General features: G+C 41.3%; 1 protein-coding gene across 2 annotated transcripts in view; it reads left to right on the forward strand.

The window, feature by feature from the left end:
- Nucleotides 1-15,228, forward strand: part of LOC143775873 (bifunctional heparan sulfate N-deacetylase/N-sulfotransferase 4-like) — a 1,078,686-nt gene that overhangs the window by 808,680 nt on the left and 254,778 nt on the right. For both annotated transcript variants that reach the window (XR_013215729.1, XM_077264588.1), the window contains exon 8: nt 3,058-3,154. Coding sequence is in view for 1 of the 2 variants with exons in the window: in XM_077264588.1 (XP_077120703.1) it covers nt 3,058-3,154 (97 nt within the window). In the remaining variant the exon portion in view is untranslated. The remainder of the gene's footprint in view (nt 1-3,057; nt 3,155-15,228) is intronic.

Here is a 15,228-nt window from a genome sequence, read left to right on the forward strand (position 1 = left end):
AATCGCCTCCAAGACTTCTCTCGGATATTCTCCATCATCTGGAATTCTGTGCCCCAACACGTCCAGTTATCCACCACATTTGGATCCTTCAAACGGAACCTAAAAACCCATCTCTTCAAAGAAGCTTACAAGCTGTAATGACCAAACATGCGGCCACCTCAACACCATTGGAGCTACTGCAACACCCGACCTACTGTCTCCTTCCCCATAATCCTGTAGAATGTAAGCCCGCAAGGGCAGAGTCCTCTTCCCTCTGTATCAGTCTGGTTTTGTTAGTTTTGATTACTGTAAGTGATATTTGTATTTTGATGTAACCCTACCTAATGTACATCACCATGGAATTAATGGTGCTATATAAGTAAATAATAATAATAATACTATGACAAGGAGGGAAAAGTTTATGGAGATGGTGAAGGAGTATGTAGCTGATCGTACCAGCTTCCTCCGTGATTCCTCTGTGCCGCAAAAACTATTGGGTGCCCAAGATGGACACGTGGCATGAACTGTCCCTCTATGCCTTAGAGGTGCAGGCCTTCCCTGCCTGCCTAGCGTTTTTACAGAGCAAGTTTTTACTGCCACCAGGGACATAATAACTGACAGACGCATCCCCCTGTCAACTGAAAATGCTGACAAGCTGACTCATCAAAATGAACAGGGCCTGACTTGGCCCAGACTTCTCAAGCCTGCCGGATGATAGCAGAGGAACATAAAGTCAACTAAAATGTTCCTTTTTTTCTGGTTTATTCCCATGCATTCCTTCCCACCCAAACAATGGTATGCAGTTCTTGTTTTCTAATTTTTAGTGTCGTCCTCCTCATCCTCATCCTTCTCCACCATATCTACAGGGTCATAATCCCACCCTTGTTCCCAATCTTTCAAAGGTGTATATGATTCCGTACTATATAACTTTTAGAGGCCTATCTCTAAAATTATATTACATATGTAAATATTTACCCTCCAGGGCTAAATATTTTTCAGCCCTTGCACTTAGTTCATCGGCTTTACATGTCTCACTCCTTCCAAATGGTAAAAAAAAAATTTTGAGGCCCTAAATAACATCTCTTCCAGGGTGTATCGCAGTGGATCCTTTAAATTTTTGACACTCATTGCACATATGGCATCGGCTTTATCAGTCTAGGATTCCTATTCCTTCCAGATGGTAGAAAAATGTTTTCTGAGGTCCTCCTCTAACTAACTTCCAGAATGTACCAAAATTGCTTCTTTAAAATTTTGCTATGCCTTGCACAAAGTGCATATACTTTAGCACTGTAGGAGTCCCACTGGTTTTAAAATTTTGTCTCTGGATATGAGTCTCTGAGAAAATGGCCATACACAGAAACTCACCATGCACTTCCTGCAGGTGTAGGTACACCTCTTTATGGTGCCATTCACGCTCTTTAACTGAACTCTGCTCTTCAATAGTTAAAGTGAATGCTGCCTCTCCATCCAATCATTATTTTTTGTTTTTTCTTCAATACAATTTTTAATAAAGCAATGGTGGTAAGCTCTTTACTGTCCACATAGTCTGCACTAGCCATGTCAACAGCTTTAGTTTCATTCAAGTCAAGTTCTTGCTTTGTCACATCTTGCTGGATTTTTTGTTGTCAAATGTCTGTATCATCTGATGGAAATGAGTGTTCCTTCTGGTCACATACATCTCTTCCACAGTCTACAACATGATAGCTTCTTTCCATGCATTCATTGACAGATTCAGGCTGATTATGATCATCTGTAGATATAAATTCACAAAAGAATGCAAAATGTACTGATTTAATGACCATTCATAGTTTCACTGTATCATCGTTATGTACGTGGTAGTTGTGGGAGATTGCCTCATTTTCCAATCTTTTTCAAATCCAATTCACAATCTTGCTAAAAACATCCAAAAATGTATTCTGAGCCTTAGTCAAGTTCTTGCTTTGTCCCATCTTGTTATTTTTCTCGTTGTCAAATGTCAGTATCATCTGATGGAAATGAGTGTTATTTCTGGTCAAATACCTCTCTTCCACAGTCAACAACATGATAGCTTCTTATATGCATTCATTTACAGATTATGTCTCTTTGCTCAGTCTTTTTAAAATGTAATAGTCCCAATCTACAATTTAAACTCACATATATTTTATCAATTGCTAAATGATGTATTTTGAGGCCCTTTGCTACATGTTCTCCAGGATTATTAATTGTCCCTCCTTCTAATTTTTCGCAGGCCTTGCACTGTGCATAGGCTTTATGAGTTTAAGAGTCCCCTTAACAAATTTAACAAAATGTGTATGAGGACCTCCTTTATGTTTAATACAGGGTGTATCATAGTCCTACTTCCTTCAAATGGCTGTTCTTGCATTGTCCGCATAGACTTTTTGAGTTTCAAAAAACAGGATGTGTCTAACCATGTCATATGCACCACATGCTCAGATAAGTTAACAAAATGTTAAAATTACACTTACCGCTGAATGGTTTTTCCACCAATGAAAAGGTGCAAGAGCACTATGTGTGAACATAACGTAAGGTGTGGAGGAGGACATTTTTTTGTTCTCTATTTTAATTTGCCTTATATACAAGCCATTATACTGAAAATAATTTTTCTTAACCTTTTTTCCGGTAAAATCCATTTTTGTCTTTAGTTTGGTATGTTTTAAAGTCAGACCATAAAAGTGGCGTACTACTCTGACCACATTGTTCCCAGCAGCGGCCTGCGAATCAGAGATGCATCCAGGCATCTCTCCCATGCTGTTTCCATTCCATTCGATCACTTGTTCCATCAATTTCAGTGATTTTACTGTCCCCTAGACTTCATGGGAAGGTCTGCTGGAAAAATACTTGAGTTTCCCATTGAGCTCTATTACACTCGTTACTTGAGTCCAACACCCGAGCAGTCAGTCGTTCTTAATTCGAGTAATGAGCACCCGTGCATTTTAGTGCTCGACCCTCCCTAATTATTATATATATATATGTATATATATATATAAATACTGTATATGTATACATGTGTGTATGTATACATATAAATATGTATTATTTAGCGTTATAAATATATATTTATTAATATTAATTTTACAGAATCCATGTGATGACAGGAGGCATAGAGACATCTGGTCTAGAGACAAAAACTGTGACCGTCTACCAAAATTTCTTGTGATAGGACCTCAAAAGACTGGTGAGTATGCATTATATTAAGTGAAACTTTTTTAAATTATTTATTTTGTTTTACAGGGATGTTTCAGTATAGTAAAAGGTAGTTTATTGCGTATTATCACCATTCAATTTCAGTTACTCATTCCTTATATTTTCATGACGTGATTTTAATAGGAAAATATTATCTTTGAAGATCTGTACTTTACCAGAAAATTCTTAAGCATAATATCCAATCTTTGTCTAGTCAAATTATTGATATGCATTCACAGTACTTGAAACTATAATGCAAAGAAACTTTAAAATATGTCTGAAAAAAACTATTCTGAAAAAAAAGTCTAAAAGAGAAGTAATCAAATAATTTAAAATTCAAATTTGCACTGAAACTATTCTCATGCAAATTGCAGTGAGACAAAACCTGCAAATTCCCTTAACCCCTTAACCCAGGGGCTTTTATCGGTTTTGTGTTTTCATTTTTCGCTCCCCTTCTTCCCAGAGCCATAACTTTTCTATTTTTCCGTAAATATGGCCATATGAGGGCTTGTTTTTTGTGGGACGAGCTGTACTTTTGAAAAACACTATTGGTTTTACCATGCTGTGTACTAAAAAACAAGAACAAAATTCCAAATGTAGTGAAATTGCAAAAACAGTGCAATCCCACACTTGTTTTTTGTTTGACTATTTTATTAGGTTCACTAAATGCTAAAACTGACCTGCCACTATGATTCTTCAGGTCATTATGAGTTCATAGACACCAAACATGTTAAGGTTCTATTTTATCTAAGTGGTGAAAAAATATTCCAAACTTTGTTAAAATAAAATAAAAAAATTGCGCCAATTTCCATTACCCATAGCGTCTACATTTTTTGTGATCTCTGGTTGGGTGAGAGCTTATTTTTTGCATGCTGAGCTGATGTTTTTAATGATACCATTTTGGTGCAGATGCGATCTTTTGATCGCCCATTATTGCATTTTAATGCAATGTTGTGGCCACCAAAAGAACACAATTTTGGCGTTTTGACTTTTTTCTCGTTACGCCTTTTAGCAATCAGGTTAATCCTTCTTTTATTGATAGATCGGGCGATTCTGAATGCGGTGATACCAAACATGTTAAGGTTTAATTTTATTGTTATTGTTTTATTTTGCATGGGGCGAAAGGGGGTGATTTGAACTTTTATATTTGATTTTTTTTTTATATTTTTAAAAACATTTTTTTTACTTTTGACATATTTCAATACTCTCCATAGGAGACTAGAAGATGCAATAGCCTGATTAGCTCTGCTACATAGAGGCGATGGTCGGATCGCCTCTATGTAGTAGAATTGCTGATTTGCTATGTGTGCCAACCACTGGGTGGCACTCACAGCAATCCGGCAGTGACAACCATAGAGGTCTCCAGGAGACCTCGGTTGTCATGCCTACACACCGGTGACCCGCGATCACGTGACGTAGGTCACCGGTTTGCGTATTCCACCCACGGCTATTGCAGGCTGTTCAAAACAGCTGACATATCCCTGGAAAGATGTGGGCTCACCGCCGGAGACCATATCAAAGGGAGGGATACCAACATTGGTGTACTATTACTCTCGATGTTGGTAAAGGGCTAAAATGAGAAGTGGGAAATATTTTAATCTGTTAATGACTTATGATGTACTATGTCCGTCCTTTGATGCAGGCTTGCATACCAAGCCTTTTCCTGGCAGAGCAAATATAAAGTATTCAGCCATTATCGTGCTGTGACGAGAAGCAAGTACAATTACACATTTTAAGTTACAACTGAACTGTGTCTCTGTCCGCAAATGTATGGAGAAGGCTCTCAGCAACTCAGAGGAGCTCCTAAAGCAGTGGAGAACAGAGAGGCAAGTGCACTGATAAAGGGACATTGTTTTTATGTGACGGGAGACCAGGGCGTGCAAGACCCATTAGTCTCAGCCACGACTATGGCCCTGGAGTTCTCTCACACTTGGCATAGTCAGCAGAATCCCATAGACTTGCAAAGCGGCAATGCCATGAAGAAGGAAGAAATTGAAACTCTGGTTGGAGAGTTTGGATTTGTCTGACACTCTGATTGTGACTAAGATGGCGGCCTTGCAGATGACATATGATGGCGCCAATAGAGAGAACAACAACTTTGATGGCACCTATTGTGGGTGTGACAACTCAGAGATGGCATAAAATTCTGGCCAGCAATGCCCCTCACCCTACCCATGGAGGATGCACCAAAGGAGAAGTCCCCGCTCTTTGCCACAGACTGCTAGGAAATGGGTGGAGTGGCCGGAAACGATCCCACCTTGGAATGGGCGAGGCCAACGAGAAATTCCGGTGTCCTGCGGTGCGGTGCGATTACGAGACACAGCACCGGCAGCAATGGAACACTCCTGCACTTACCATTGCAGGGGCGTAGGCTGTGTGGAGTGGAAATAGGGGCAGGAAGAGTAGAGGACCTTACTCATATGGAAAGGAGGAGATGTGGATGAGTCCTGGAATCACCGGTTTCCAGTGCTTCCACCTGAGCAGAGCTGGCAGCTGACAGAACATCAGCAGGAGCTGGAGCCTCTTCTTGCAGAGCCGGAGCTTTGATACTTTCCAAAACGGGAACCTCTTTGTCAGGAACCGATACAGAGTCATCTGGAGCTTGAGGCCGGCGGACCAGAAACAACGGCCGCCCTGGAGGAACCTACGCCTCAAGTAAAGGATGAGCTGGGACTTCAGCCTCGGGAGATGGACTGCGCAGCTGCGACCATGGAGGCATTCAATGGGTGCGGGATGGGCATGCACAGGCTGCTGAGGCAAGAGGTGGTGAGTTTGCCTCAACCCTTATTTTCGGAAGGCTGGTCTTTGTCTTGGCCCCTCACCACTGAAGGCCAGTCTGTCCCCTAGTCTCATAGTCCAGGGAGAGAGATTCAGCATAGCGGCCAGGACCCCTTGACTTGTTGCACAACCATCATGCTCAGGAGGTCTGATCCATCAACAGGGAAGAGAAGAACTGGGAAGAGCTGCGCCAATCAGGTTTGGGCACTATGGCCGGTCGACATACTCGTGGCCAGCTCGTGTACGCCGATGTTGATCTGGGTTTTGATTTCATACATGAGGTGGGCAGTAGTGATAAGATTTATATAAACGCCGCCTCTATAAAGTTTGGGAGACCTCTAGATGAAGGGGACTGGGTGTCCTTTTATAAAGAGGACTGCCTGAGGGGCTACTTTGCAGTGGCAGTGACTTTGTGTTCAGAGAAGAACTTGGAAAAAATAAGAAAAATACGGACTGTTTTGCGTCTCTGTGGGCAGAGGAGCTCTGGAACACTCCCAGAGTCTGGAGTAATGCGGCCGGTACAGCCAGAAGTGACTGTTGTGTTGATTTTTTAGTTTTTTGTGCCCTTTCTGTTAGAAAGCAGGAATTTGCCCTGGGACTGTGTGCAACTGTGGCAGCAGATGGTACTCGGGACAGGCAGTGCACCTGTCATTCAAGGGCAGTGCTTTGTTTAAAGGGAGAGGATGCCTTCCCCCAAGGACTGTTGACCTTACGGAAAGGTCATGTGTATATACGTTGGAATATATACTGCGGGTATCACCTGGAGGACTGAGTGCAAGGCACCTCAATAAGGGAGAAGAGGCTCTCAAGCATTGTAATAAAAAGAGGACTTTGCTCACATTGAGCAGTGTATATTTTTCTCTCTTGTCTCCCTGCATGGAGTATATGTTGTTTATAATAAAGTTTTGTATGTGACTGGTCAGGGACGACCATTGTTAAAGGAAGGGGCAATGTAAGGGGTCACAAAGACTGGTACACGCCCCTACCCCTTTAAGTACATCCCAGTTGATGCACTGTGTAAGGATAATTTAGTTTTGCTATTTATATGGTGTCTTGCTGTTATATGAATTTGTTATACTACTGTGTATAGTGTTTATCCATAATTATATAGTGACAGTGTAGTACCTTAGTTGGGCCACAAGATAGGTACATAATAAATAGTGGATTATAAGAGGAGTTTACTGGGGTAATGCAGGAACAGTTTCCTGTTAGAGACAGAGGGGCTAGGGAGCCCAAACAGCTTGGGTGGGCCTTAGAGCCCGAGCTACTCAGTTGCTCCGTAACATTGAAAGCAAGGAACCCAGCCATCCAGGGTCCAGTGGGACAGAAGTATAGCTTGAACAACAGTGTTCCAGCAGTGGTGGAGCAAAATCTACTACGCAGGTCACAACAGTGCGGGGACACAGGTGGCTCTATAATGTGACAGCTCACTTCATGGGCAGATGCCCTCAGATCCGGTGTGAAATGGATGAGAGAACTCCTGAGTGTAGTGAGTCTGAACAGGGAGGACGCTAAATTACCTCAAGAGGTGGTAGGACCCGGGTACGTACTGAAGACCGTAGGAATAGATACAGGGAAAGTGGAGAATGAGGACTGTATGGAACCCTATGCTCTTGTTGTATCAAACAAGTATGTACTGCAACGAGAAACAAGTAAAGTTATACACAACAATGTGATACCGCGCCTGGGGGTTGGGTGCTAAGACTATACAGGTCGGTGCTTACCCTGCTAGTAGTGCACGTGCCTTCTTGGTATCCAGGTGCCTCTGGGAAGTGTGTCTGGTCGGCATTGAATATGCAGGAGGGGGGACAATCTAGAGTCTGCTACTCGTTGCTAGAGAGTATCAAGAGGAGGGAGCGGGGAGGCATGTGGCAGCTAGCGCATCACTAAGGGAGCCCCGGCCAAAGATGTCCCTAGTTACAACTGGAGGAAGATGGCTGCCGGTACCTGCTCGCGCGTGCCTAATTGTGACATCACAAAGCTACGGAGCGGCGTTGGAGCCAAGAAGGAGAGAGTGACCTAACCAATGCGTTTCGAAGGCAAACGGCCTTCTTCATCAGGGTTAACGCTCGTCATCCCATCTCCTCCATATATGCGTTTTGACAGGCCCACTGATCCGCCCACATCCCGCCCCCCACAACTAAAGGATTTGGATATACCAAATTGACTCCGTATTGCCACAATTGCCCTCATACTCCAGACTTAGCCCTTGTGTTTCTCATATCAGGAACAGTACTGGATTACGTGGATTCCCTGGATTCCCTGGATTCCCTTGCTGTCTAATGCTGTATGTGGATGTATTTACATACGTAAAACTAAAGTTTATTTATTAAATATAATATATTAAAACCTATGTGTATGTCTATGCGTATCACTCGTTATGAGTGGATTCTTATGCTAATGCGTACCCCAGTATATTAAAACCACAAACCGCCAGTTTGCACATACAAAGGACCCCAAATAACAACATATCTATATCTATAGCTACTTGCTTTGAATAGACTGGAGCCGTAAAGCTGCCATGGTCCAGCCTATATAACCATAAATAGTAAAAATGTTTTAATAAACAGATAACAGATATATATATATATATATATATATATATATATATATATATATACTAACATTTTGAATAAAAGATATATATATATACTCTAAAATTGAAGATATGTATATACTCTAAAATTTAAAAGGTTAGTGGGAGTACCCACTATAAGAGCATAAACCTAAACTTAAACCTAGATCTAAAACTAAAACCCAAAACCTAAGACCTAACTCCCCACAGACAGTATACTCTGAGATACGAGATATACCACTTAACCCTGCTGTTCTGTTTAGATTTCACATACACTTGTACTGTTCCCGGTCATTTTTGACCGTCCTTATAAAATAATCATTTTTAGCTAATCTAAGTGGTTTTTTTAAACAGTTTTTGCACTATTATATTGCTTGTGAAGATGGTTGTTCAAATACCAGAAAAAAAAATAAATACAAAGCTTGTTTTATATTTTTTTTATATCCAAAAGGGAACATGGTATTTTTTCGATTTTTGTAAAAATTGATTATTTTTGCAGATAAAAAAAAAATCTTGATCTAAATGTTAACTATAAGTAATAATATCAAACATTATGTAGAAATACTTTTTTCAAAGGCAAAAAAAAAAAAAAAAAAAGCTTTTTTCTCTATAAAATGCCAAAAAACGTTGTTTTTTTATACACTTATACTGTTCCCGGTCATTTTTGACCGGACCTAACAAAGTTGTGATTTGTACCTAATTCAAGTGTTATTTGATTACCTGTTGCATTGTTTTACTGTATGTGAACATGGTTTTCAATAATCAGATGAAAAATTAAATCAAAAACTTTTATTTTTTGAATCAAATAAATTAACATTTATGTACAGTGTAATACTGTACAACCAGCAAACACATGGAAAATCAGAAAATCATGATTTACAATATGAAATGTTGACAACTGAATGGAACTAGATCTATATGAACAGCAGGGTAAATAAAAACCAGTGAAATAAATTGCGCATAGCTATACTGGAAGCGAATCCGTCGGCTGTATCGCAACTTGAAAATGTTGGTATGTGTAAATCTGTTCTGACCAAAAGTAGTCAGATACATTGATAAATAGTAGTAGATGCAATATATAGTTCAAAATGAGGTGATAGCACCTTTATTTTTGTCAAAAATTGTCTGGAGAGCTGAATAAAGGCCTATCGGTCATTTTTGACCGAACAGTACAAGTGTAAAAAAAATTGTACCAAATAAAGTAAACAAAAATTAAAAAAAAAAAAAATTCCCACAGAGAGTACCCCCCTAATGACGAAAAGTCAGGGAGCCTCAAGTCTCAGAATCACACGCTGAATTTTTATAACATTATAGAATTTCAAAAACGGTCATTTTTGACCTAACAGAACAGCAGGGTTAATCTGGAATGGCTGAGACTCGGGGGGGGGGGGGGGGGTAGAGGGGTTTAGGAGAAGGGGGGGAAAGGAAGGAGGGGGAAAAGGGGAGATGAAATGGACTAATCGAAGAATATGTGGGTTTTAAATAAATAAATACATAAATGCGTAAATTCTGTAGGGATAAGTCCTGGCTGGTGCGCAGGTACATAAATTCCTACTGATATATAGAGAGAAAGAAATTTTAGCTCTCACTGACCTATGTCATGACCCACCCCACTACTGCCCCCTCATATCAAGTTAAAAATAGGAGCAATTCTTATTCCCGTGAAGCCCACACCCCATTCACAGGACATATAGTTCCACCTCCTGATTAAGGCCTTTTGGAGATAGACTATCCAGCAAAAAGATCCATTGTGACTCAATCCTGGACTTGGACTTTCTGAATGCCACAAAAGTGTATTTCATTCGTCTTCCTTCCATGTTTCTCAGCAAAATGCCGCAACAAGGAGTGTCTCATATATTCATTTTGGATATTGGTTAAATGCTCTTTAATACGTATCATAAGTTTCCTCTTTGTTCGGCCCACATATATTTTCTTACACGGGCATAAAATGATATAGATGACTCCCATGGAGAAACAGGAAATATTGTCTTTAATACTGAATGTCTTAGTATTGCTAGAATCCCTGAATTCCACCTGGCAAGTTTTCTTGAAGGTCGTATTAATACAGCCAAAACATCTGCCACATGGTGTGAACCCCATGTTTGAATTTAAGGGAGTTCTGGTGGTATACGCAGCTTTATTCAGTGCCAGTTTTTTCATTGGGGCAAGCAGGTTGCCCAAAGTTTGGGCCTTCCTAAAAACAAACTTGGTGCGAGGCGGCAAAAATTCCCCTATCACCCTATCTCTCAACAGGATAGCCCAATGTTTCCGTATAATGCCTTGGAATTGCTTATAACCTGCATGAAACTGTGTTATGATCGGTAAAGTTCTTATTTGTTCTGGGATATTTGTAGGTTCCACCATTTTAGATTTTTTCCCATGTATCAGAGAATCTCTCGGTATACCCCTCACTTCATTTCTAGCTCACTCTAGTGCAGCTTGAGAATATCCTTTTTCCAAAAATTGCTGTGTCAGATACTCTGACTAGTTTTCATAATCCCTTATATTTGTACAATTCCGTCGGACTCTGGTGAACTGGCCCTTCGGAATATTAGTGAGCCAAACAGGTAAATGACAGCTGGTTAGATGGATATAACTGTTCACATCCCCTTCCTTCCGATAACATTTGGTGTGTAGCTGGCCTTCCTTAATGTACACGTTGAGGTCTAGGAAGTTAATATTGTCTGAACTAATAGTGGGCTTGAATTCAAGGCCAAAGTCGTTATTATTTAGATTAGACATAAAAACCTCCAAAGCACTTCGTGAACCATCCCAAATAATCATCACATCATCAATGAACCTTCGCCATAATACCAAACCTTCCTGTAGATGTCCATCCTTATATATATGGGATTCTTCCCACTTGGCCACATATATATTAGCAAAACTGGGCACAAACCATGTACCCATCGTGGTTCCCCATGTCTGTAAAACCAACTTGTCCTCATACATGAAGTAGTGTTTTGTAATAAAGGTAATCCCATCTTGAATAAACTGGACCTGATCGTCTCTGTATACCCCCAATTTATGGAGGAAGATACCTGCCGCTTGACACCCTTTTTCCTGATTAATCACAGTGTACAGTGACTTGATGTCCAGAGTTGCTAAGAGATACGTTAGGTCACTCTCTCCTTTTTGGCTCCAACGCCACTCCGTAGCTTTGTGACGTCACAATTAGGCACGCGCGAGCAGGTACCAGCAGCCATCTTCCTCCAGCTGTAACTAGGTACGCCTTCGGCCGGGGCTCCCTTAGTGATGCGCTAGCTGCCACACGCCTCCCCCCTCCCTCCCCTTGATACTATCCAGCAGCAAATAGCGGACTCTAGATCATCCCCCCTCCTGTATATTCAACGCCGACCGGACATACTTCCCAGAGGCACTCAGATACCAAGAAGGCATGTGCACTACTTGCAGGGTAAGCACCGACCTGTATGGTCACACATGCTATATAGTTACTATAATAAGGGGAACTTACCAGTATCTGTCTCTGTTATTGCTTCCATCTTTGCGGTGCGCAGCCTTTGGTCACATTTAGTCCAGCACCACTTAGCACCCAACCCCCAAGCGCGGTATCACGTTGTTGTGTATAGCATTATCCAGATCTATATACAGGATAGGCACAGATCCTGTTTTTGATTCCAGCAGCTAGGGGTAATTGTATGTCTCTTATCCTGTCCTGACTCAGGCACTTGTCCACAATTTAGGTGAGCGCCAATGTGTTTTATCTTTTTCATTCAAGTAAAGTTATACATTTTAAGTTACAATTGGACTGTGTCTCTGTTTGTGTGCAAAAGTATGGAGAAGGCTCTCAGCAACTCAGAGGATCTCCTGAAGAGGTGGAAAATAGAGAGGCAAGTGTACTGATAAAGGGACATTGTTTGTATGTGACGGAAGACCGTGGCGCGCAAGAGCCATTAGTCTCAGCCATGACTACAGCCCTGGTGTTCCGTCACAACTATAAGTTATGATAGCTGCAAGACAATAAAGGGAACTCCATGTGTCCTTGCCTTCTGAGGCAGTCTTCTCCAATGTGTAAAATGCAGAGGGCACTCTTTTTGCAATATGCGAGAATCATAAATTATTTGAGTGTACTAAGTTTCTTCAAACTTCATAAAATTTAACACAAATTTGATTTTTCTCAAATTGATTTGTTTATGTCTAGTAGAGAAGTATTCTCATATTATTGCAAGTCACAATGTGGTCACGTGATCACCATCAATTTTTCGAAGAGGGCGCTTTAATGAAAGTTTAAATCCCTTAACAATTATCACATGTCTACTTTAGATCAGCATAATTTCTGAAGCCTATGTATTTTTTTTTAGAAATGTAAAAGAGTTAAACGTTTTGCAGCAATTTTTTAATTTTAGAACATTTAGGAAACCTATTTTATTATGGACCACTTCACAGTTGAAGTGACTTTTATGAGTTCATAGCTCACAAACACCCAAAAGCTACCCTATTTTAAAAACAACACTTTTCTAGGTGTTCACAATCACATTTAGGAAGTTTGTCAACCCATCAGGTCCTCCACAGTAATTAAGACTAGTGTTGAGCATTCCGATACCGCAAGTATCGGGTATCGGCCGATATTTGCTGTATCGGAATTCCGATACCGAGATCCGATATTTTGGTGGTATCGGGTATCGGTATCGAAACAACATTAATGTGTAAAATAAAGAATTAAAATAAAAAATATTGCTATACTCACCTCTCCGACGCAGCCTGGATCTCACCGAGGGAACCGGCAGCGTTCTTTGCTTAAAATGCGCGCTTTTCCTTCCTTCCGTGACGTCACGGCTTCTGATTGGTCGCGTGCCGCCCATGTGGCCGCGACGCGACCAATCACAGCAGGCCGTGACATAATTTTCAGGTCCTTCTAGGCATTCAGTATTTTAAAATTACGTTCCGGCTTTGTGATTGGTCGCGTCGCGGTTACATGGGCGACGCGACCAATCACAAGCCGTGACGTCACGGGAGGCTGGACACGCGCGCATTTTAAAATGCGCGCGTGTCCTGCCTCCCGTGACGTCCCGGCTTGTGATTGGTCGCGTCGCCCATGTGGCCGCGACGCGACCAATCACAGCAAGCCGTGACGTAATTTTAGGTCCTTCAGGATTTTAAAATTACGTTCTGGCTTGTGATTGGTCGCGTCGCGGTCACATGGGCGACGCGACCAATCACAAGCCAGAACGTAATTTTAAAATCCTGAAGGACCTAAAATTACGTCACGGCTTGCTGTGATTGGTCGCGTCGCGGCCACATGGGCGACGCGACCAATCACAAGCCGGGACGTCACGGGAGGCAGGACATGCGCGCATTTTAAAATGCGCGCGTGTCCAGCCTCCCATGACGTCACGGCTTGTGATTGGTCGCGTCGCCCATGTGACCGCGACGCGACCAATCACAAAGCCGGAACGTAATTTTAAAATCCTGAAGGATCTGAAATTACGTCACGGCTTGCTGTGATTGGTCGCGTCTCGGCCACATGGGCGGCACGCGACCAATCACAAGCCGGGACTTCACGTAAGGAAGTAAACGCGCAAATTTTAAGCAAACAACGCTGCCGGTTCCCTCAGTGAGGTCCAGGCTGCGTCGGAGAGGTGAGTATAGCAATATTTTTTATTTTAATTCTTTCTTTTACACATTAATATGGATCCCAGGGCCTGAAGGAGAGTTTCCTCTCCTTCAGACCCTGGGAACCATCAGGGATACCGTCCGATACTTGAGTCCCATTGACTTGTATTGGTATCGGGTATCGGTATCGGATTGGATCCGATACTTTGCCGGTATCGGCCGATACTTTCCGATACCGATACTTTCAAGTATCGGACGGTATCGCTCAACACTAATTAAGACAAAGTGGAAACAAAAAATGAAAAATGTGTTATTTCCCACACAAATGTAGTTTTATCCATTTTCATTTTTGCAAGAGTAACATGTGAACGCAAACCATTCAATTTGTTGTGTAAATCCTTCTGAGCACAACAATGCCCTTTATGCAAAGAAAAACTATTGTTTGGATACATGGGAGAGCTTGAAAGGTAAATAGTGCTATTGGAATTTTGGATTGCAACTTTACCTGGAATAGATTTTTTACACTACGTTCCATTTGTGGAGACCCAGAGATACCAAAACAGTAGAAACCTCCACAGCTGACACCAATTTTGAAATATCACCCTTAAAGAAACTCAACAAGGTGTGTGGTGACCATCTTGAACTCATAATTTTAAAACCATGGAATGTGAAAATGAAAAATTAAATCATTTCCCAAAAATGTTGCTTTAGCCCCAATTTTTCATTTTCACAATAGTAATAGGAAAAAATGGACCACACAATTTGTTGTGCAATTTCTCCTGAGTATGATGATACCCAAAATGCAGTCAGGAACTACTGTTTCGGCACATTGCAGGGCTCGGAAGGGAACTTGAATTTTGTTTCGCCATTGTGGCTAGAATAAATTGCAAACGTTATGTTGCATTTGTAGAGCTCCTAATGTGCCAAAACAGCAGAAACCCCACACAATGGTTTGGAAAATACACACCTCAAGGAATTCAAGTATGAGTATTGTGGGCATCTGGAACCCACAGGTGCTTCACAGAACTTTATAGCATTAGGACGTGAAAATAAAAATTACTTTTTTTTCCACAAAAATGTTATTTTAGACTCAAATTTTTCATTTTCCAAGATTAAAAGTATAAAATGGACTGCATAAT

Source organism: Ranitomeya variabilis, chromosome 1 (assembly GCF_051348905.1).
Source record: "Ranitomeya variabilis isolate aRanVar5 chromosome 1, aRanVar5.hap1, whole genome shotgun sequence".
NCBI classification, from domain to species: Eukaryota; Metazoa; Chordata; class Amphibia; order Anura; family Dendrobatidae; genus Ranitomeya; species Ranitomeya variabilis.